The following is a 23,477-nucleotide window of genomic DNA, read 5'->3' on the forward strand; positions in this document are numbered from 1 at the left end:
TTATAAAAGAGACAGATAATGTGTGGTTGATTTGGAAATCCCACGAGCAGCAGTGTGAGGAGTAAAGCATCCTGTCTCGCCTTTATGGTTTAAGACCTATCTACTTTTTCACCACTCAAAAGCTGTTCTTCCATTGCAAGAGACTATACCTTTTGTTACCAGTGTGAAAGTCTTTGACTTCGTTCAAAAATAAAATCCAATTTAGGCATGGTGTTTTGTCAGCCCTATTTTGGGAACACTAGACCTTGAGAAAACTTACTGTGAAAAGCTAAGTGTCCTTTGAAAGTCTCACAGGAAGCTCTGAGGTGCTGAGTTCATGCACTGACATTAAAAAAAAACATCTAAATTAAGCCACTGTGTCTCTACTAGCTGTAGGAATGAGATTTTTGTAGCTGTGCTCTGATCACAGAAGGGTAAAGTTAATTTTCCATTGGGGTCAAGGAAGACATCACATTATGTATTAAAGAAGCATGGCTGGATCAACATGTCAGGCCACGGGGCAAAAGTTTGTTGTTGGGCCCCCAGTGACCTTCACCCCCTTCCTGCATGCTGTGCTTCATTTTATGCACAAGAACCACAGACTAACCAGTACTCTGATGATGGAAACCTATCTGGTCTCAAGCTGTCTGTGTAATCTAAAACAATTTGACTCAATACAACGTTATTTAGGAATAAGCTGCACAAATACACTATAAACTAAAATAAAGTTTTAAAATGGTGATAACACAGAGCCTCTCTCCAAGCAAGGGACAAATGACAGAGCTACAAGATCAGGTAGTAATGCAGGACCCGCCCTAGTTGAAGATGGCAGTTCCCACTGAGGCAGTTGCCCCGGTGGTAATATTACCTTGCAAACAAATTTGTTGGTCAACCAATCAACCATTCCTTATAAAAAATGTTACGTAAATATGATTACTGTATCATTTTTATTATTTGCATCATCTAAGCTATTAGCTTTTTTTGTGGTGCCTATGCAACCAGCATGAAAAGTCCATTTCTTCTCAAAGTAAAACCTCCATAAATGTGTGGCTTCTTGCTTTTGAGGTACAGTATGATTATATGGAAAAATGACTGAGTTCTGTTCAAGTTTATTGGGAATATACCTTGGGTTGGATCCATACTTGCAACCCTTGGAATGAGGCCCCTGCAAGCAACAGGGGTTTTCCTGGCCTGAGCCCCACACTGCTGCATACAGGTGCTTCCAGGCTGCCTGACAGTCATCACCGTGTCCAATTAATGCCACGGCGCATCCCCTCCAAGAAAGTTAACGAGGCAACCTCCGCCTGCATTTACGCGTGGATACCCCTTTAAAAGGCTCACCATGTTGCCATCACATGCTCCAGCACAGAAGTAGGATGAGGATGTTCTTGTTGCTGTTGTTGTTGTTGTTGTTATGTAAAACACATTCAGTTAGAAAGTCTACAATTTCAGCGAGCCTGGAGAGACTTTTTGCTGAGGATTTTCTTCACTTTGTGCGCCAGCAGGAGGAAGAGGAGGAGGAGGAGGGGGCCCGGCCCACCACCACCACCACCACTACCACCCCCCCTCCGTCTGTCAGCGCTGCAGTCAGTCAGTCATGTTGTGCTGCTAGTTGTTGTTCAGTAGCACCACACTGACTGGTGCGCAAACTGAAAGCTGCGTTACAGTGTTAATAGCAAGTGACGGATATAAGCGACGTGTGTGCGGGCTACTGTTACTGTATCTCCAGCAGCACTGCTCAAGGCTTTGCAAGCCGCGTTGGAAGAGTGGATGGGATAGAAAAAAAAAAAAAACACCAGAGCCAGAGCAAACCCTGCTCGTCTCGGGACAGGAGTGTAAAAACCTCTTCTTGCGAGGAAGAGAGTTGTTTGCTCCGTCTCTTCTCTCCTCTCGTCGATATTATTTTAGAAAGGGGTTCCCTCGAGTGGAGTGGCGAAACATCGGCGACATTCGTGTTTATTTCCTCTAGTTGAGCTGCATCGGTTAACCAGTCGGACGAGGCAGACTTGCCTTACCTAGCCATTTGGAAAACAAGGTGCCCCGACTGGCTCCTCACACCATTGAAAATTAAACCGTGCCAACCACACAGAGAGAGCTACGTTACGGTAAGTAGCGGCTGCTCCACATTATCATTTCTCATTGAGCTTTTTTTTTTTTTTTTTTTTTTTTTTTTTATTCAGGCAGAGCTGGGTTGCATGGCCAGCTTTCCTCGTTTGTGTATGCTTTTTTAGTCATGTCTGGAGGACGCTGCAGAGGCAGATAATGGCCATGATGATGAAGGAGATTCCCAGGGAGTGGTACTCTGTCGGACTGGCCATGCAATGTGTGTTATCATAGCCCCCCCCCCCCTCCTCCTCCACCTCCTCCTTCTCCTCCTCCCTCCCCCGCCACCTTCTCCGCCACCTTCTCCTCCGCCACCACCACAACCAGCACCAGCAGTAGCAGCAGCAGCAGCAGCAGGCACGAAAGTGCAATGCCACATCGATAATAGTCCTCTGTCCGCGGAATAGACTCAAACAAGGTCAATGATAGGGAGACAGTGTTCTGGGAGTTTACTAATATTATGATTGGCTGGATGGATGCACGGTGTGTTCACCTGGATATCAGTCCCACTATGTGTGTGTGCGTGTGTATGTGTGTGTCAGGTATTCCTCATGGTATGGGGACGTAAATCTGTTTACACAGTCACAGTGTTGTGGGGACTGGCCCCACTTATAGGGACAAAAAGTTCCCTCAATGTAAATCATTAATTTTAGGGTGAAGACTTGCTTTAAAGTTAAGGTTAGTTTAGGGTTATATTAAGGTTAGGGTAAGGCAAGTAGTGGTTGTGGTTAAGGTTGGGATAAGTCTCCAGGAAATGAATGTAAGTCAGTATAATGTCCTCTCAAGTGATGGAAATATGACTCTGTGTGTGTGTGTGTTTGTGTGTTGGTGGGTGGGTGTGTGTAAGCTATATGTGTGCGTGCACATGGTGGGTAACAAACTTTATAGCACATATATGCCTGTGGCATTTCTTGAGGGTGAGATTTGCTCTGTGTGTGACTCATTTTGGGCCTTTAACAGGCTACTTTGGGGTTGAGGGAAAATAAACACACCAGCCACACTGTGTAAACTAAAGGAGAGCAGTCGTTGTTTTTTTTTAATTCAGCGTGTTGCTCAGGTGAATGAGGAGGCTTCACAAATGCCAAAGCAATTAGCCGACAACACAGTTTGCCAATTAGGTCATAAAGGCAATGAGCTCATAACGGATGATGCTATTATGACATCATGGATAAAGCTCCCGAGGCTTGGGGTTGTCAGTAAATGATCTTCAGCACATGCACTGCTGCAGACTGTTTGGGGAAAAAGTGGTCAAAGCAACAGAAGTGATTTACTGAGCAACAAATGACCTCTTTTCAGAAGTCCTTTTTTTGCCAAAGAATGAGGGCAAATAAAGTCCAGATTAAAATAAAACATCCTAAAGACTTCGGTCAAGTGTAAATATCTCCGCTCTCTCATAATCTCATTAAACCACACAGTTCATCAGACAATACATAAGAAATGGCAGTGTGATAACTGTTTCCTGTTTATAAGCCTAGAAATATCTCAGCTGACTGGAATCTGGAAACTCAGTATGACTGTTTAATTCTGAATCATTTTGTCTTTATTTAAACTCAATATGTTGATTATATAAGACATCAGCCAACATTTAATATTTGGATAGTGCATCAGAAGTCTATATTTAAAAGTTAGACCCATAGTGGGGAAAGAAGTTGTAAAATCTGTACTATCCTATACTGTAAAAGTAGAAATACTCCATAACAAGTGAAAAGCTCTGTATTAAAATCCTACATATGCATCAATGTGTAACTAACATTTTATTTTTGTAGCTGCTCAAGGTGGAGCTAATTTTATTTTTTTATGTACAGTTTGGTAGTTTAATCCAGTAGTTCCAGACTTCAGCCTGAATCTTTGGTACATTGTGAAATAATGGATTATTTTACCTCTATCTGCTTCAAACAGTTAATTAAATGAAAGCATCAGAAAAGTTTAGAGGGTAAATCAATCTTTGATTGAACTACTCACAACTTACGAACATCTGAAACATGTGACAAAGGGCCCCAACCAGCTATTTCGTAAGAGGTAATAAGCCAATGTAGTGTATTATATAAGCTCAAAATGTGTTTTTTATGGAAAGTCGTAATCTGAAATATAACTAGTAATTATTTCTGTAAAACAAATTAAGTGGAGAAGAAGTATAAAGTAGCATAAAGTGTACTTAAGTACAGTGCCAGTTACTTTCCAGCACTGGTGTGTCTTATGTTGTATGTACATTTTAGTGGCTCAGTTAAAGAAGTTCCTCCACTAGTTGCTCATTTAGGCATTCATCTATCTATATGTTTTAATATACACTATTCACAGCCACCTTTTATCCTCTATGTATTTCTCTGTCTTGTTCACTCTATCATTAACGACTTGCTTGTTTTCTGCCGAATCTCCTTTTTCAAGGCTGCCATGAGGCTATCTTGAGTGTAAATGGAAAAAAACAAAGGTGCCAGGCCACTCTTTGACTCTCTAGTTTATTGTAGTTGAACATTAATCTTTTGGAGTTTCTGCAGCAGATTTACAGACTTATACTTCACCATGTAGGTACCTCCCCACATTTCCCCTTTGATCCGACAGACCACACCTCACTAAACCATCATTAATGTCATAAAACTTAATGTAGACATGTTTTAATGACTCATACCTAGACCCTTCATTATAACCACGCAGGACTAATAACTCAGCCATTACTGTTAAGGCAGTTATCAATGGATTTCTGCCAACTTTCAAATATAACGCTTAAATCAATGAAATAAGGGCAATTAGAATTGATTTTGGATCAGTGGCACATTTTGGATTTTAAAAATATCTTTCTACTCAGTAATTATCTCGTGCTTATTCTGGAGTAATGCCCATGCTCATTTAATTTGTGTATCATGCTTCATTTGTGCTCATTGTTACAATAATTTGGCCTTATTGTTGCTTTTTTGGTAGGGAAAAAAAGTGCTTTAATACAAGTGTGATTCCACAGATGTACAGCATTGCATTTGTTTTCTTGATAATGAGCAAAATTATGTGTTGAATGATACTTTACGATAAAAACCTAGTGCCACTGTACACCTAAACTTCCTTCACCTGTAATGACACAAAGATCTCCATTTAAAATGCCTGAGAAGTGTCTTTAAATGTGCTGTTTTCTGATCTGGAGCTGTTAGAATGAGCATGAATTTAACTGAATTTGGATGATAACGCTTACTCAAACGTATTGGTGCATCCACGTGTGTTTCCACCGGCTGCCATTTGAGCAGTTCCATACAGGAGCACCTTCTGATGAGAGGTGAGATTAGTGTCACGGTTGCTTGGTTTCATTGGAGGAAGCTTGTTTACGTTCACCCTGCTCTCATTGTCCTGAATAAACCTTGGTTTCACCAGCTGAATTTCCTGAAATAATGACATCTGCTTAACTGTTTTCTACCCCATTAATGCTTGGCATTGTGCGCATTTTACACCACCTTGTTAGTGTCAGCATGGTTGGAGAGAATGTAAAATATACAGTTTACATATTTAGAAAATAATGAGATTTAGTCTCTTATACATTAACAAAATACAGCCAGAGCTGACCTTGGGAATAACAATAAATCTTAATATGTGTGACACTGTCCTTTTATGATGCTATATGTTTAACTCCATAATTAACCCATGGTGGCCCTTCAAACTGTAGACACTGTGGCCCGATTACTGAATTAATTTTCAACGCTCTGTGTCGTACTTTGTGTCCAGGGTAACTGAAAAGCTTTCATGTAAGTTTCAAATGGCAATCAGAAGTGAGAAAACTGAATGAATGTTAGTTACTGAACAAGTTGAACTGGAACAATATTGTATGTCTTCATCTTTTTGAGGCTGCCAACACTCAGATCTATGCATGAATGTGTGGAGAGAGAGGTTTGATTGCCTGGACGTCTTTGATTCCTCCAAGTCTTTGACCATCTTTGTTTTTCTTTTAAGAAACCAAAAAAAAAAAAAAAGCCTACCCATCCCTTCTTCTTATTTAAAACTCTCAGTTAAGTAATGTTTATGGATTAGCTGCTTATATACAGTCTATGCTCTAACATAAGCGATGCATAATCAGTGCAGCTACATGTAGAGAAGCCAAGTTTGCCTCTGTTAGCATCTCTGACTAAAACTCACACCATCAAGTGATACACTTCAACTTGAAATCCCCATACACTTGAAAGGTAGCTGTAGAAAGTTACAGTTTGCTTTCTCAAAGAGACCAGAGCTATCATCTCTGAGAGGACTCACAGTGGTGACAGTTGATTCCACTGTATCCAAAGTATCACAACTTGCACAGAAACTTCTCAAAAATCCCCTGCAGTGCAGCCTTTCACCCTTTTGCTCATTATGCTCCGAGTAGTCATTTTTGTCAGCTTGTTTGCTGGTCTGAGTGCTTCTCGTATGTTACTGATTGGCTCCCTGCCCTTTCACTCTATTACATTCTCTATAAAAACAACACTCAAGGCAGCTACGTAAGGCTATAATAATTTCACTAAATCTGTGACATTAAAACTGTATAAAACTTCTACTCAGCCATGCCCCATTTTGTTAATAGGAACTGCAGTATCCAGATAAACAGATGCAATATAGTTATGTTCTGGTAATTTGGGGGAATTCCACTGTTATGGTTAAATATTTTAAAAAAGCCAACATAAATTGTGATAAAATGTGAACCCTGGTCTCCAACATTAAAATCTCAGCAACAACAACTCTACACTATTACGTTTTTATACACTGCAGCTACATTGGTATTCTATGGTAAGTCACGTACTGCAGGATCATCCAATAATGAATGTAACTTATGTGCATGCTGGGCTGGCTGACTAATGGGAGAGCAGGAGACATGAGGATTAAATCAGAAGCTGTGTATTTAAATTTTGGCAAAAATATGGTTTTTAAAATCATGCTGAGCATAAGGATGTCCAGCAGACATTTACATAATTTCTATTTTCCTGTAAAAACTGGCCAATTTTAGAATCTTAACAAGCTGACCACAACTTCTGCTCTCCAAGAAGAAGCAAACTATTAACTTTTTACAGCTGCTTTTTATGTCTGTTTTAAGCATAAAATGTTATTTTTCTTTTGTTTACACGACACACATTAATGGATGACTCCTCTATTTTGCCCCTGTGAACTAATCAATACCAAATAGTTTTTTTTTTATGTAGGTTTACAGCTTTGGCAGAGATGCGTTCTCAAATCAAATCTACATTGTCCACAGTTGGAGGTTTTCAAAGACAAACCATATGTGATTAGTTTTTAATGTAACAATAGAACTGATTGGATCAGCGTCCCTAAAAAAGTGGAGGTATTGATTATCTGACATTGCACAATGTGACAATCACTCGAGTTGCTTTCCCACAGCACAAAAAAGGCTCAGCCTGTAAAAGGCACCTTTCTGAAGAGTTTGAATTGATGTAATAACTGTGCATTCAACTCTTTCATTGAACGAAGTGTATAATTCAGCTCTTTCAGCTTTTCAGACTTTCATCACCACTTCTTGGCATTAAAGAATTCTGGGGTTTGGACCAGGCAGCAAAGCGGCTGCTTTCATTGATGGCAGGTTCTGAGTATTTCAGATTACATAACATTTGACAAAAAAAAAAAAAAAATGCCTTTTAAACCTTTCAGGAGCCTGAGTGCAAGAAAGAAAACACTAGTAGATGCTCTTTACAGGCCACATGCTATTCAACTGGATAAATATAATATTTTGTGTGATAACAGAGAGTTCAGAAGCGGTTAAAAATGCTTTTAGCAAGCAGAGAATCTTAAGACTTTTGTGGTTATCTGTTTCTGTAAAATTGTATAGCATGAGTTTCTCTACTGCAGTGGCATATTGTGTGCTAGAAATATTTAGGATGGGTGAGCTACACTCAACCAGTGCAGCAGCTGCCTTATTTGTGGCCAAATTGATTCCTTTTTAGGTTAAAGATACAGTCACTGTTGTATCTGGTCAATGTTTGACACTTTCAACAGGCAGGATCTGGAGTGATGAAGTCTGCAGCATATAATTATAGTTAGAGCTTTTTAATAAGGTTCAGTAACTAGTGTTTTAACATAAAACATGTCTTCATCTCAGTAAGATAAGGGAGTGGCAGTGTAGACACTGTGGCATCACAGCAGTGACTAGATGCAAGCAACGCCCACAACCTCATGGGATGATCCCATGGGAGACACGTAAAAGCAGGGAGCTGGCAAGACGACGCCTACACCGCTGCTGCCTCTTCTTACTCTAATAAAGACATGTGTTTAGTTGAAAATATTAGTGGCTGCACCTCATTAAAAAGCTCTAACTACTGTGTAACGCATGTGCTCCAGACCTCATCACATCACTGCCTCAGTTGTGCAGCCGGTTGAGGCAGAGGGTTTGATCTCTGCCAACAGGCAGTTTATAATCTGTAATGGATTACATTTGCACAAACTTGAGTTTGACGCTACTCTCATTATACAGTAATGGAAATTAAGCAAGTACATTTCCTGAAGTACTCTACTTACATGCTCATTCGATCTGCTTGCATTTTCTGCTACTTTGTACTTGTCTACCGCTACATTTTAATGGGGAAATATTGTACTTTTTGCTCACCTACATTCATTTTTATAACTGGTTACTTAAGGGATTTATGATACATTCAAAGTATATGGAGATAGATAATAAAGGAGAACACTGAGGTCATTTAGTTGGTATTTATTGTGCTAGTTTTGTGTTTTAGCTGCCTGGTGGAAGGTTACTTACACATTATGGACATTTTCAAGGCAGATTTCAGTATTTTTAAATCAAAATATATTTTAATTTGACTCATTTGACAAAATAAGTTAAGGATTCAGAACCTTCCAACTAGAGTTTTATCTGCAGTGTGAAGAAGGATTTTAGACTTTCATGTTAGGAAATAAAAAATACATATAAATGAACAGTAAACTGAATAAGTCAAATATGAAAAATCTATATAATTACATAATTTTAGAGACTTAAAAGATTGCAAAAGTATTCTTTTGATACTTTTAAGTATGTACTTCAACTTAAGGAACGTTTTAAACAAAGGGAGTATTTTAATAGTGTGGTACTACTACATCTACTATGTAAAGAGTCTGAATACTCCCACTGTGTGTGTGCGTATTAGAATTAGACAACACACTCCATTGGACAAGCTTTTTATTTCCTATAACTGTGAGGCCATGTTGTCACAACTCATGCCCTCTCTCATTTGGACGTGTAGGTGGTTGTTCTTGATCTGTATTGGTTCATGTTGTCCCCAGCTAATAGAAAGACAGAGTTTAATAAAAAAAAAACATATATCTGACTTCTACTCAGTGTGTTATTGTCACAAGCATATACATAAATAGGTCTGGCAATTATTTTAGAAACGTTCCTTTTAAAACATACTTCATGTGGTTCAGGATCACAAAGATTTGGCTTTGAAGTGAGTTTTAGGCTGCTTTACTTTTCCTTTACATCCTCATCAGAACTTCGTTAAATGGGAAGCTTTAACAAACCTTATCTCGCGTGCACCACATGGGACACTGTTGATATCGTTATGAATCCCTTCCTCCTTGTTCACCCTCCCTATGAATATCTCTAGACGTGTTTTAAACAGTCTGGTGGTTGACTGGTCGTGCTTTGGTCACGACAAATGACAGGGTGAGGCTAAAGGGGAGGAGGGGAGGGGGGCAGTAACATCCATCGCCCATGATGTAGCAGTGTGTTTTAATTTACTGGCACCAAGTTCCCTCGCATACTGCAAATATTTAGTTTCTCTTCCCCCCGCCCCCCCACCAGTCAGTCACAATAAACAGCTGTTTGTCCGTCATTGGAGGACGGTGGTGTCAAGCGAGGCTGGTCCGTGTGGCAATTGGTTCAGATTAAGTTTTCTGCAAATCGGTGGAAGCCCAACCAGGAAGAGCACAAACACACATACACACACACACACACACACACACACACACACACATACACACATATATATACACACACACACACACACACACACACACACACACACACACACACACACACACACACATCTCGCAGGCAGCGCCACCGACCGTCCTCCACTCCTCCCCAGCTCTCCCAGTTACGGAGCTCTGCCATCGCACCAGTCCGGCTTCCCTTAGCTCTCTCTCCCCGCAGGTTTTGCTCGACGGTTCCCGGCCGGCAGGAGGAAGCGCGTAAGTTACCACCTCGATTGTTTTTTTTGTTGCTATTTCGCCCTGAATGTTTGAAGTTGTTCCGACTGCCCAGCCGTCCAGAGAGGAGCGCAGAACCCATTTTTCGCTTCGTGCACCAGAAGCGATACACTATAACAGGCTGCTGCTACGTGCCATATCCTCCCAGCCCTCAACCAGGACTGTGATCATATCAGCCACCGTGTCGGTAATGAGGAATCCGGTTAGAAAATGTGATCAGGAGGGGTGACTGCCCTTGTATTTTGCTTGGTGTGTATTCGGGTGCCCCCCCCCTCCCCTCTCCAGCCCATATTTAGAGCTTGGCTGGCTACTTCAGATGGGCAAGCTACGTCAAGCTTTACTGTATCCTATCCCACTGTATTCCTCGGTGTGTGTATGTGTGTGTGTATATATATGTATATATATATTTACGCATGTAATATAAATGCATGCATTCACATGTCCTCGACATCTCAGCGGATGGTGGTGTAGATCAAGCTCAAGGCTGAGTATTGGGAGAAGAGGAAGAAGAAGAAGGGGAAAAAAAAAAACCCAACAGTGACCTAATGTTTTAAATTCTTGTGGTCTCTTTATCTCTTGATAAACCTCAACATGCCAGCGCCTCGTGTTATATAGCTGCCTGTCACCAGCTGTGACATGGGAAATTAAAAAAAAAAAAAAAAAAAAAAAAAGGAGCCACCTCAATCTGATGCGATACCTTACACAGCTGTGGTTATTTATTTCTGATGTGTGTTTTTGGTGTTGTGGCTCTCTACCTGCGAGTTGAAGGCAGAGATATAGTGGATGAGGTATTAATCACAGGTGTAACACTGTATTTGGTGACCTATTGGATTTTGTGGCCTGCAGTGTTGGTAGAAGCAGTCAGATCCTTCACTTGAGTAGCCTGTCAATATCACAATGTAAAAATACTTCATTACAAGTAAAAAATCCTGCATTTAAAAATCACACTTAAGTAAAAGTGTAGAAGTGTTACCAGCTACCAGTATTATAGCCTGATTTTCTGCAAAACTGGTACATTTCCTTTACTTTAAGTAGGATTTTAAATGCAGGATTTTTACTTGTAATGAAGTATTTTTAAATTTTGGTATTGATACTTTTATGTAAAGGATCTGAGTACTTCCTCTAACACTGCAGGTCACAGAATCTGACGGGTCACCAAATATGGTGTAACACCGGCTGGTAAGATGTTTGTGACTGTGGGCAGCACAGACAGTGTGACTGACATGGAGCGGAGTTGCAAGGTGTTTCTTACTGGTTGGCTAGTTCGTTAACCTTTTTTGGCTCGTGACCCTTTAAATTAAAGCAATGTCTGTCTACGTGTGACCCGTTTTCACAAGTTATGGCTTTAGTGTGCACACAAGTGGTGAGCAGTTCAACATAAAAGTGCTTTTTCCTTTTCAGATATGTCTTATGTGAATGATTTTTAGAGTCTAGATGAGGGTATTTTACATAAAAAGCAACAAATTAGGGACTGTACAAAAATTATTAGAGTGGGGAAAAGAGGGAGTGTGATGTGTATTTAATGTAATGTTTGTTGGGAGAGCAGGAGAGGCTGTTTCAACTTTTCTAATGCCAGATTTATAGTTTTTGTATTCATTCCTGGGGGACGATACCGCGGTGTTCAAGTCCATCAGCAACAACAGAGCTGATGTCTGGTCCAGGTTCACTCATTCAGTTTTTGTTGTAGGACTGACCATTTAGCAGCTCTTTATTTAAAAAAACAGAGAGTGGATGTATTTTCATTATTTTGTAATGTTTACCATAAATATATACTTTTGAGAATGGGGAAGGTATTGCTGTTTTCCTCTAAGTCAGGAGGTGAATCCAAAGGAAATATGGATAATGCTGTGGAGTGCTTTGCTTTCTTATAAAACAAAAAAATCAAGTAATAAGATTCAGCTCGTCTCCCCACCTCAATAATTTTTGTACAGTCCCTTAAAGAAAAGTGAAAAATAATAAAAATGCTTGATTGTAACCCCCTCTATTTAGCATTTATAACATAAATGATCAATAAATATACACAGATCACAACTACACACCATAGTGTAATCGTAAACAATATTAGAACAGTTTTTATAACAGTTTATTAATGTCTTTGATAACAACTTCTATAACTTCTTATAAAGCATTCATCACCAGTGTATTAATGCTTGATCAGATAGTATAACATTGCTGTAATCATATATAATCATTTGTCTTTAGTAGTTTTAAATACATTCATAAATAGTTTTAAACTTGTTATATATGTGTGGAAACAGTTAATAAATGCTTTATTACACACTGGATAAAATTGTTATAAGCCAATATATAAATATCATAGAATTGTTATGAACTATAAACCGTTTAAAACCCTAACCTACAAAAAATGTTTAACCATGAAAAAGAGGCCCTAAGTAAAGTGAAACTATCTCATAAAATTTAAATTATTCACAGACAAGTTTATGAATGTATTTAAAACTATTGTAGACATATGATTACAGCTATCTTATACTGCATTTCATTCATTAATTGTTAATACACCAGTTATGGAAACTTCATATGAGGAGTTATAGTCAATAAACACTGGAAATGACCTGTGTGTTAAACCACATTATAGTGTGTTTCAAACCATTTGTTGTGAATGTAAATGTTTACACAGCATACTGCTTATAAATACGAAAGGATTAACATAAAGAGTAACAGTTTTCTGTAACAGATTGTGATCTGTCATATCCCTTTAATCATCTGGTGACCTCTGTAGATTCAACCTAAAGCACTGAACTTGTGACCTGTTATTACTGATGTGATATATTAATATGTTCATGTCATATTTTCAAAGTGACTCTTAATTTGACTCTGGTATTCACTCCTGTGTATGTTTGGAGCTTCATATTGTGGTCATTTTATCTCATATCACCACATTATTGCTATAATACAGCATTTAGAGTAGAACTTTAGTGCTCAACAGTGACTAACTGTGATATATGTTTTTTCTGTCCTGTGTTGAATTCTACTTCTTGCTTGTTAATATTTGAAATATGCTTCTAGTTGGATTTGTAGGCTCGTGTGTAAACCTTGTTGGGTTGCTTGAAACATTTTTAGTTTTGATGCAGTGTGTGGGTGCTTCAGCTGTACTTCAGCCGAGACAAAAGGATTAACAGAATCTCTAAGTTAATATTAAATTGCATTTGTGAGTCGGGCGTTTTTTGATTCTGTTCAGTGATTATTTAAATCTATCCGGCTTGCTGTTTTACACACGTATTCTCAAGGGTCTTTTTGAAATCTTACAAGTCTTATCATTAAAAAAAAAGTCCTGGTGTGCTCGGTGTTTGATGCTCTGAGAGGAGCTGATGATCTGCTTTCTAACCAATTAGAGACGGAGTGAAGGGTCATTGATCTTACTGTAAATGAGAAATTACTTCTGGAGGATCACCAGGCCCTGTGTTTAAAGAGCCAAATTGCTGTTTGGCCAGAACGCGGCCACATGAGATAATATCTTGCAGGTTATACCTCCCTAGTGCTCCCCACTTACATTACGCTTCTCAGCAGTGAAACACAACTGCTTCATGGTTTTAAAAAAAACATGATAAAAGCTCTGTATCATAGTTAAAGTTGTAAGTTTTTGAACCCTAAAAGAGACTGGAGATAGTTTTAAGATAGACTTTTGAACCAGGTCAGTTTTGAGTAGAAAATATTGGCTAGATGTGAGAAGTGCTGCAAATAAACCTGCATATTTGGACTTTCTGTATATATTAAAGGTATTGAAATCATTCATTTGGTAGAATATGAATCGATTTTCCTGAATTCAGACTGAAATATGAAGTGAAACACCTCTGAATTTTTACGTTTTGAAGTGTGTCATTCTAGTATTGAATTTCAGTGTCAGCCAGCAAGGTCACACAGCGAAACCGATTACATCTTGTCCGAGAAGTACAGCCTAGAGTTAACTGTCCTGACACAGGACAAAGACGGGGGAATCACACACTACATGATTTTGTCATTTAGTAACATGCTCCCATTTTTCCAGAGCAGATCCCTGTCAAAAATGTTTCACATTGTTTCTCCCTTCATGGTGTAAAAGCTGCGTGTGTGCCTAGCGTGTCTATCACAATATTTGCCCCTCCCTGTAAAATGAATGAGCAGTTTATACAGAGCGGAGCTAGAAAAGTAAGTCTAAGAAGTTGTCCTGTAATTTACCTCAACCCTGGAGCTAAAACACGTATTGGCTATTGCCAGGATCACTCACACATTTCAAGTCTTAGACCGCCTTCATGCTGCACAAGCCTCATCAGATTGGGGCAGACAAAATCAAACATGTTTTGAAAAAATCTTGTCGGGCTTTGACTGCTATGGAGACGTCGGTTGGGCCAAAGTCTTCAGTCCTGAATGTGTTCACATTACAGAGTAATCTGCATCAACCATCAGGCCTTTTTAGTGTCTTTCACAGCCACGCTAGTCTGAACAGATGCCCTGGCCTGTAATTCTTGAAGTACAGCTCCGCAGAGAATGAAGTGGAAAAGCTTACTGTGATAAGACCTGGGATGATTGTTTCTAGTGATAAACTGATAGCATCACTATGATCTAAAGCTCATTTGGTTAAACATGTTGTTTTACATGAAGAGAATAGAATGACAGGCATATATTCTAAACATTCATGTCAAAAGTGTTTTGGGGCGGGGGGGGGGGGGGGGGGGGGATTTCATTAAGCGGTTATGGCTAATTATGGGAAGTAATGATGTGGGTCAAAAAGCTCTTGCGATAAAGTAAAAAAAATGACAGGAAATGTGTAATTGTATTAGCTGTATGGAGTTAATTTCTTTTGCATCATTAAACCACTACACTGCTGCAACTTTCTTGCAGTAGTGTAGTGGTTTAGTGGTGTCTTTGGAAGTGGTTATAATGTTGCTCCATGACCCACCCAACCCCAAATATTGTATTTTACCATAAGTGACATTTTGAACGCTGGACTCACAACTCTTAAATGTCGTCAATGTCATTGTTGGCAGACATTTTATTCTTTTTGACAAAGTTTAATAATGTCCTTCGGAGTTTTCCTACAATTGTAGTTGTGTGTGCTTGATAAGTTTGATACCAGTATTTTAACAATACTCATCCACTTTATACTCTACAATGAAGTGAGTTCTGTGGGTTCTGAAACAACAATGGACATTTGTTTCCAGAGTTTGTCCTTAAGTCAGAGCTTTCCCCCAGGTTTGGTATTGTTTCACAGGGGGCTAAAATCAGGGGGAAAAAAGTCCTGTGTGCGCAGTTAACACCTCAGATTATGTGAAAGTCTGTAACATGATTGGCTGCGGCCTTGCACTGCAACATTTGCACTGATATATATCTGTCGCTATTTTGGGTACACATACAGTAAATCCTCCTGCCCAGAGGTTACACTGTATACCTGTGTATATGTTCCATTAGTCCACTTGACTGTACAGTACAGTGTAATAAGTATTTACGGTTTAAGCTCCAGTCTAAAAATACATTGCCTTACAGTGTGAGTCTTAAACACTAATGTGACAGTCTGCATATGGAAATTATTTAAAGAACAGTTGCTTAAACACATAAACAAGTTAATCTTTGGTTGTTCAAGTTATAATTTTAACACTGAGCTCAGTCCCTGAGCTAATCATTTGTTGCTAATTGAAGTTAATTGCAAAATGATTTCACAACAAGCTTGGGGAGTATTTACTGTATATTGTATCATAGATGTATGCATAAAATTCTCTTTCTGCTCATAATATAGTCACATGTTGACATGGACACATTTTAAAGAAATGAAATGAAAGTGACGAAAATGTTGCCCGGTTTAACTGGGTATTTAGTGAGCCTGTAATTTGTCTTATTTTACTCAGTTCAGCTTAATGTTGTAGTAAGGCCTTTTTGACATTTTCCTGTCAGACTAAACATTTTAGACTAAACAATTGGCCTTAACAAGCTGTTATTTGCATGCTGTGTGCACACTAGGTGATAAGGCAACGAGCACAGTGAATGAATGACACCAGTTTCTGCTATGCAACATAAAACACACACACACACACACACACACACAAAGCTGTTATAATGAGAGAAACTAGACATATGATCAAATAAATTCAGTCTGATCACAAAACAATGCAGCTTAATTATTCATCATTAAGCTTCTTTAAGTACTGAATTCAGATGTTGTGTTTAAATCTAAACCGGAGGCTTATGTAAGATACTCGGATATATTTGTTATACTTTTGTCTTATTGGCTCTCCCTTGTTTTCATTTTCTTTGTGTCTCAGTTCTTTCTACAAAACAGTAGCTCTTCCTGCATTGTCTGGATTTGAATCACAAGAAAAAATGTATTAGATCATGTTATTTTTGCAAAGTACAGCTCATACCATCCCCTGACCATCAATCCTGCTCTAATCAGTCAGTTTGGTCTGGTGCCTGCTGATTGTAATATCTGCTGACTGATTATAAAAAAACAAAAGTTATAAAAATGTTAATTAGAACCAGCTCTCAGGATTCAGTTAAAAGATTTGTTTGTAAGTAACTTTAAGTAGATTACTGGTTATTGTGAACATTGGAAGCACTTGGTGAAACTAGTACGAACTTCGGGTTTTGACCAGTTGTTGGTGTCTTATCTCTAGGCCCCGTGGAGAAGCATGTGATGACTCACGCAAGGCAGAAGGGTTCCCTCCGGCAGAGCCACAGTAGCGTTGAGTGGTGGGACAACTGCCCTCTCTGGCCACATGGTGGCACTATGGGCGGCGCCTGGCCAGAGCGCTCACTACGATTCGGCAGGACAAAGAAGATAAGCAAGGTCATCAAACAAGGGAAAGACATGGCCAAGAAGATGAATGACAAGAGAGGAAGAACCAAAAAATCAGATCAGAACAGAAAGCTGGACCGGAGGCGTGACAAGAAACGGGACAGGAAATCGTATCCTTTGAGGGGGAGGACTGGGGGCTCAGATGGAGAGGGGCTTAGCTGCCACGTCCTCCTCACCCGGTTGGAGGAAAGCATCCGCGAACAGAAACGTTCTGAAGAAAAGGAGAGGAAGTTATCTCTCAAACACAAATCCAGAAAAGGGAAAAGTAGTGAAAGAAAAGGAAAAAAGTTATTACCAAAAACTAAATCAAAGTCAAACAGCCCAAGTCAAAGCGAGTGTATCCATGTCCCGCAACCACGCAAGCGGCGACTGGCCTCTCTGAATGCTGAGGCAGTGAACAGTCTACTGCTTGAAAGAGCCACTGACCCTCAGCCGGCAGCCAAACAGGCTAAGAGACAGGAAGAGCCCATGAGTGGAGGAGGTTCCCTGGATGCAGATTCATCCAGGAGTAGCCTCCATGGAGGTCCCAAGGCTTCACGAGGAAACACCAGTAAAGCCTCCACATCTCACAAACTTGAACTGTGCCAAAGCTCTAAGCAGGTCAAGAAGGCCAAAGCCAACAGAGGAGACGAGAGCAGGGGGATGAGTCTGGAGAGTCTGGATGCCCCCGCCCCAAGACGCTTGGCTGGTCTCAACGCCGCAGCCCTGCTGAAGTTAACCAGCTCGTCTGCTACAAGTAAACAGAGAATGAAGGCTGCACCCACAGCTACTGTCACATCAGACGGCAAGGCTCCGGCTGCGGTCCCAACTCCAAAACAGCACTCCAGAGTCAAACACAAAGGGCGGTCGCATAACCAGAAGGGGAAAAAGGACTCTCCCTTGCACAGTGGCTGCACAGCTTGCAAAAAGAAGGCGGACTTTGAGCCCAAAGTGGAGTGGGAGACAGGCAGCTGCACTCACAGACTGACCAAACCCGGCTACCAGTCACGCAGCATGCTAGCATACCCGTTAAAGCAAGTGAAGGAAGAGCAGCTGGAAACCGAACTGAGCCCGTACTACTGCTGTCCCCCAGAGGGTTCAATGGAATACTGTCACCGCTTGGCCTTCTTCCTGGGCCAGCAGCCCTACGGAGAGTCGGACGATCAGCCACTTAACTCAGCCATGACCCCTGTGAAGCGCGAGTGCCTCGTAACCTCACCGTCCCTGACGCATTCTCACCCGCACACAGCCCTGACTCTCAGCCCCCACCCTTGCCTCTGCACTGCCGACCACTGCTTCTCCAGCTACTACGTTCACATCGCCCACCCGACACACACTGGAACGACGTCAGCGAGCCTGGCCCCTCGACCTCTGAACTTTGCCCCATCCGGTTTGTGCCCTAATCAGATGACCGGCTCCAAGCTGCTGGGTCCGCGGATGTCCCACTCTTCGGGGCTGCCCCATCCTGCCTACTGCAACTCGGTGGCTTCACCCTGTTATAGTGAAGCCTGTGGGATCGGCGGCTACACCTACAGAGCCATGCCTCCCGTCACCAGCAGGGGTTGTTCTTTTAGCACAGGATGCACTGGATGCACACACAGCATCAAAACAGGTGAGCAGGAAATGGAGATAGTTGATTTCTCAAGTATTTCAGCTGATGGCAAGTGCATCATAATGAACATTATGTCACTTTGTTTCACTCATCTTCAGCCTTCGTTGTGTAGCTGCTATTATGAAAAAAAGACTTATCCTAATATTATACTAGGACCAGGTTTTTGCTGAACTAAAGAGTCCTTTGTTGTTTAGTATGTGCCTCAAGCTAGCTGTGGCCCAACAAGTGTGAACATTTTTGTTGCTGCTTTTGTTTTTTTGTTGGTATGAGCTTTGAAAGTGCCCACAGCTTGAGGCTATGACTGAGATATTTCATGATAAGGGGGCTGCAAGCTCAGATGTTGTGTTCTCCGTAACAATTGTGTTTTATATATATATATATATACATATAAATATATATGAACTGATGAATAAGATTAAAGAAGCGAGTTGTTTTTAAGCCAATCTACAAGGGAACCGTTTCTGTTGTTTTTCCACTGATTTAAAGCAAGACTGTGTAACTTTTGCTGAACAGTGGCCTCGTACCTTAAAGATCCCTTCCAGGCATGTTTCAAGAAATATAAAAAAAATCTCTGCTTTGAATAATAATTTGTTTCTAATATGTTTTTTCAACAAAAATTACCTTGTGAAAATTCCTTCTCCCTCATTAAAAATCCAGAATCTATGTATATGCAAATATTGTTAATATCAAAAGTTTTACTGCTGGACACTAGATGTCTCCTGCTTCACTTTACAGTGTTTGTGCACTGGAGGCTTCAAATTTCCACATCACACATGTGTAAGTTGTATACTGGACCATGATTGGCTCCAACCTAGTTGTGATGTCACAAATCATGCTCGACGTTTAACTCGTTGACGTTTAAATGAGCACGGAGAAACTTTCCACTCTCAGCAGATGAATGTGAAAACAGCCTTCTAGTGTCAAACTGTGCACATACATCATTCTGCACAGTGAAGGTCAAACATCCTTCACTGTTTTTTTCCAAGAAAAAGTGTAGAGTGGAGGGAGACTTTAAGTTTTACTAATATTAGCTGAAATGAGACACCATTAGCTTACTGCTCATATCAAACTAAGTGAGGCTGTAGCAGCTAAACCCCTAAGTGTATAGAATTGAGCAAGTGTGTGTTATTTTGTCTTTCAAAAGTTTCATAGTCTTGCTCTTTTGAGTGCTAATTGTGTCTTTTTTGCTTTCTTGCTGCATTATTTAAAAGTTTGACATTGTCCCTTTACATTTCCAGAGGGTTACACCTCCCCTCAGGGTGACCACAGCCCCTCACTCCTGGTTCCCCCCTCCATGCCCATCTCCAGCTGCCCTTTATCCAGCGTTCCCACTTCCACCCAGGCTAAACCCCACCTGCTGACCCCACTGTCGGGGCGAGACCAACCCCAGGCCAGGCTGAAGCTGGGCAGAGAATGCCCACAGAGCACCAAACCCTCCAACGGCTCCCTGTCCATGGGCCGCACACGGGTGCCCCAGAAACAGCCGTCGCCCGTGCCAAGCCTCAGTGGCGCCAAGCAAAAGAGAGTCAGCCGCAGACGTGCCACCAACGGCTGGAGGCCTGTTGGGATGCCCACAGAGAAGGAGGTTTTTATTGCGGTAGGTTATTTATGAGTGAAGATGAGCCAGATCAGAAAGCCATGAGGTTGTCTCTCTGGTAAAACTTTTTTCTCTTATATAGCTAATAATACCCTGTCAGTAAAAAACCTTAGCATCCACACAGCTTCCTGGCAGAGAGAAAAAAATCAGCTCTTGGGGGGGAAAAGATAATTGTGTTCTGACCACAGAGTTTCGTGTGACAGATTCCTTTTTGTCTTTATAATGAGAATTATATCAGTCCTTGTCGGTGTGTGTGTGTGTGTGTGTGTGTGTGTGTGTATATATGCACGTGTACATGTCTGTCTCAGGGAGAGGATGAGACGGCCCTGCGGCAGTGTTATGAAGGAGTCGAGAGGGACGGTGAAGTGATACATGTCAGAGACACTGTGCTGCTACGATCGGGCCCCAGGAAGAAATCCCTCCCGTATGTTGCCAAGATATCAGCACTGTGGGAGGACCCCAAAACAGGTAAAGGAGGCGAGGAGTGGGGGGATCACTGAGAGTAATGGTCAGCATGGATGGATGGACAGAGGGACATACAGACAAGATTGTTTATCTGTACCTGTGTGTGTGTGTGTGTGTGTGTGTGTGTGTGTGTGTGTGTGTGTGTGTGTGGGTGTTCACTGCCACAGGAGAGCTGATGATGAGTCTTTTCTGGTACTACCGACCCGAGCACACACAGGGAGGCCGAGATCCCGGCGCACACTGTGAGGTGAGGCTTGAATGAACTCTTGTAATGATTTACTGTTTCCAGTAACAACACACTGCAAAACTGTTTGTCTCCTTGTTAAAGACAAAAAATAAATACGGTGAACGCAGGACGTGTACAGGATGTGTACAATTAATTGAGAAGTGATTATTTGACATTCACATTCCAAAAACAAAATTGAATGTTGTGCATAAAGTTATTTAATTAGTGCCGTCCCAGTATTTTATGGAGACCCAAGGGTGCAATATTAAACAAATATATTTATTTATTTATTGAATACATTTGGTCTACATAGTTTTTTACAGAAAATGTAGAGATATTAGATTACCTAGATGGTGTTTATCCAGGTACAGAGCACATCAGGCAAATAAAGACACACTGTAATAATTCAAATGAATTCAGGGACTGACTGCAGAAGAGAATATTTTTAGTGATTTTATTTAAAAATGTGTCAACATTGCTAGTTGGTACTGCTTTTAAAATCCTGTTATAAAAGAAAAAATTAGAATAAAATTTTTTTTTATGTTGCCTATGTTGCCTTTTAGATTAAGTCTAAGAGCCATCTTTACAAATATGGTCTTGTGCTTTCACATTATAGTTGAATGTGGGAGGAAAGGTTCTCAGAGCACTGAGCCAGGGCATGTTTGTCATCACATAATTATTGGTGCAGTGTAATAGAAGTGCAGCCATTATCAATGATTTGTTCATTATAACTAAGTGATAATGCACAACAAGGTGTCCCGATATGAGAAAATAATGGGCGAGAAGCAGTTGAACAAAACAGCTCTCCTCGCACAAATATTGAGATACTTGCAGCTGCTGCACACATCATTATCTTTCTCTCAGCAGCCCTTGAACTGTTGAAAGTTGGTAAGCTCTTCAGTGTAACCACAACGCCAAAAAACGATGATATCTCTAACACCTCAGTCTTACACAAGCAAAGAAAAAGGGAATTCACTGCTACAGAAGAAAATGCACAATACTCATGTTACTGCTGTTGATTGATCCCTACAGCATGTGCTAAGTGGTGCAGGAGTTTTATAGTGTTAGCACATGAGGTTAGAAGGCACAATCCTATTGCATATGAACAGTTACGGTTCCCTCTATGCTCACAGTTGAAAAGTGTTGCCGTTTCTTCAACCTTCAGCAGGCACAATAGGAAACACTTGCATCAATGTGACAATTTACACCCACTGTTGGTTTCAGAATGAGATTTTCGCCTCACGGCATCAGGATGAAAATAGCGTGGCCTGCATAGAAGACAGATGCTACGTTCTCCCATTAGCCCAGTACTGTAGGTAAGTACAAACACACACACACACACACACACACATACACATTATCAGACAGACAGAAACACACTCACCTTTAATTGTTAGCAGTAACGCTTTTCAGAAGGTTTGGAGTCGCTCCTTTTAATTATCACCTCAGCTTCTGTGAAATGTGGAAGCCCGTTTTTTTTGTGACTTTCTTATCACACATCAATGACACTGCAACTGTAAATGAATTCCAGTGAAGGTCATGAGCGTTTACTTAGACATCATGTTTGAGTTCAGTTGCTTGTTTTTTTTTTTCAATTAAAGGTACAGTACAGTAGCATAATGATATATTTGATCTGTGCTTGAAATCTCAAGCAAAGTGTCACCTTTGATTTTTTTCCCCTCTGTGTGTGTGTGTGTGTGTGTGTGTGTCTGGGTAGATTTTGTGCCTTGGTGAAGCGGCGTGCCGAGGGCGCCCCACCTGGCAGCGCCAGCATGGTGCCCTGCTGCCCCGACTTCGCCCCCCCTTCCCACCGCTGTGTGCCCACAGATGTCGACCCCGAGCTGGTGTATCTCTGCCGGCACGTCTACGACTTCCGCTACGGACGCATCTTGAAGAACCTGCAGTAGAAGGGGAGGTGGCGTCGGACCCATGAATTAATCATCACGTAGCTCCCCCCCCCCCCCCTGCTGCACAGAGGGGGGGCTGAAGGACTGAACACCCCTGTCTTTTTCTGCTGGGGACCTCACGATCTGAGGGGATGGGGGTTGATGGGGTGGGGCTGGTTTTGTCAAGGGACAGATGAAGCAAAAAGTGTTTGTGACACCTTATGAAGCACAGATCCCTTTAGAGGATTAAAGTGGGGTTACAACGCGATGAATTGATCCATCTCAGTCAGAGCACCAACATTTCCTGGTTGGAAGAGCGAGGAAGGGAGAATTCATTCATCAGCTTGGATTTTTCAACTTGCACCACACTCAGAGGTTACATGGACCATTACCAAGCTTGTGTATCGCCCCCCCACCCCCCCACCCTTTGCCTGCCAGGAATGCTGAGTACCAGGCTGGACTGGGCTGCTGTCTGTACCGCGTTTCCCCTAAAGCATCTTAGCATAACAATCATGTTTGTTCCATTTGTAAGCCAATGGCTCAGGGATGGTCCGGCGCTAAGGTGCTTCCGAGGGAACACAAGCCTGCACTGTCAGCTCGATGTTAACGGTGTTCAACCAGCCAGGGTGAAGGAGCAGCTAATGGAGAGTGTCGTCTTATTTCTCCTGATTTGAGTTTGTCTCAGT

General features: G+C 41.1%; 1 protein-coding gene across 1 annotated transcript; it reads left to right on the forward strand.

Annotated features, from left to right (window-relative positions):
• Positions 1-1,519: 1,519 nt before the first annotated feature.
• On the forward strand, positions 1,520-22,934 carry LOC121882898 (bromo adjacent homology domain-containing 1 protein). Its single transcript, XM_042391402.1, has 7 exons — positions 1,520-2,084; positions 16,845-18,617; positions 19,856-20,214; positions 20,523-20,682; positions 20,847-20,926; positions 22,130-22,221; positions 22,623-22,934. Exons 2-7 carry the CDS (start codon positions 16,865-16,867, stop codon positions 22,810-22,812), a joined length of 2,634 nt encoding a protein of 877 aa, XP_042247336.1. The 5' UTR covers positions 1,520-2,084; positions 16,845-16,864; the 3' UTR covers positions 22,813-22,934.
• The last annotated feature ends 543 nt before the right edge of the window (positions 22,935-23,477 follow it).

The sequence above is a fragment of the Thunnus maccoyii genome, chromosome 17 (assembly GCF_910596095.1).
Source record: "Thunnus maccoyii chromosome 17, fThuMac1.1, whole genome shotgun sequence".
Lineage (NCBI taxonomy): Eukaryota > Metazoa > Chordata > Actinopteri > Scombriformes > Scombridae > Thunnus > Thunnus maccoyii.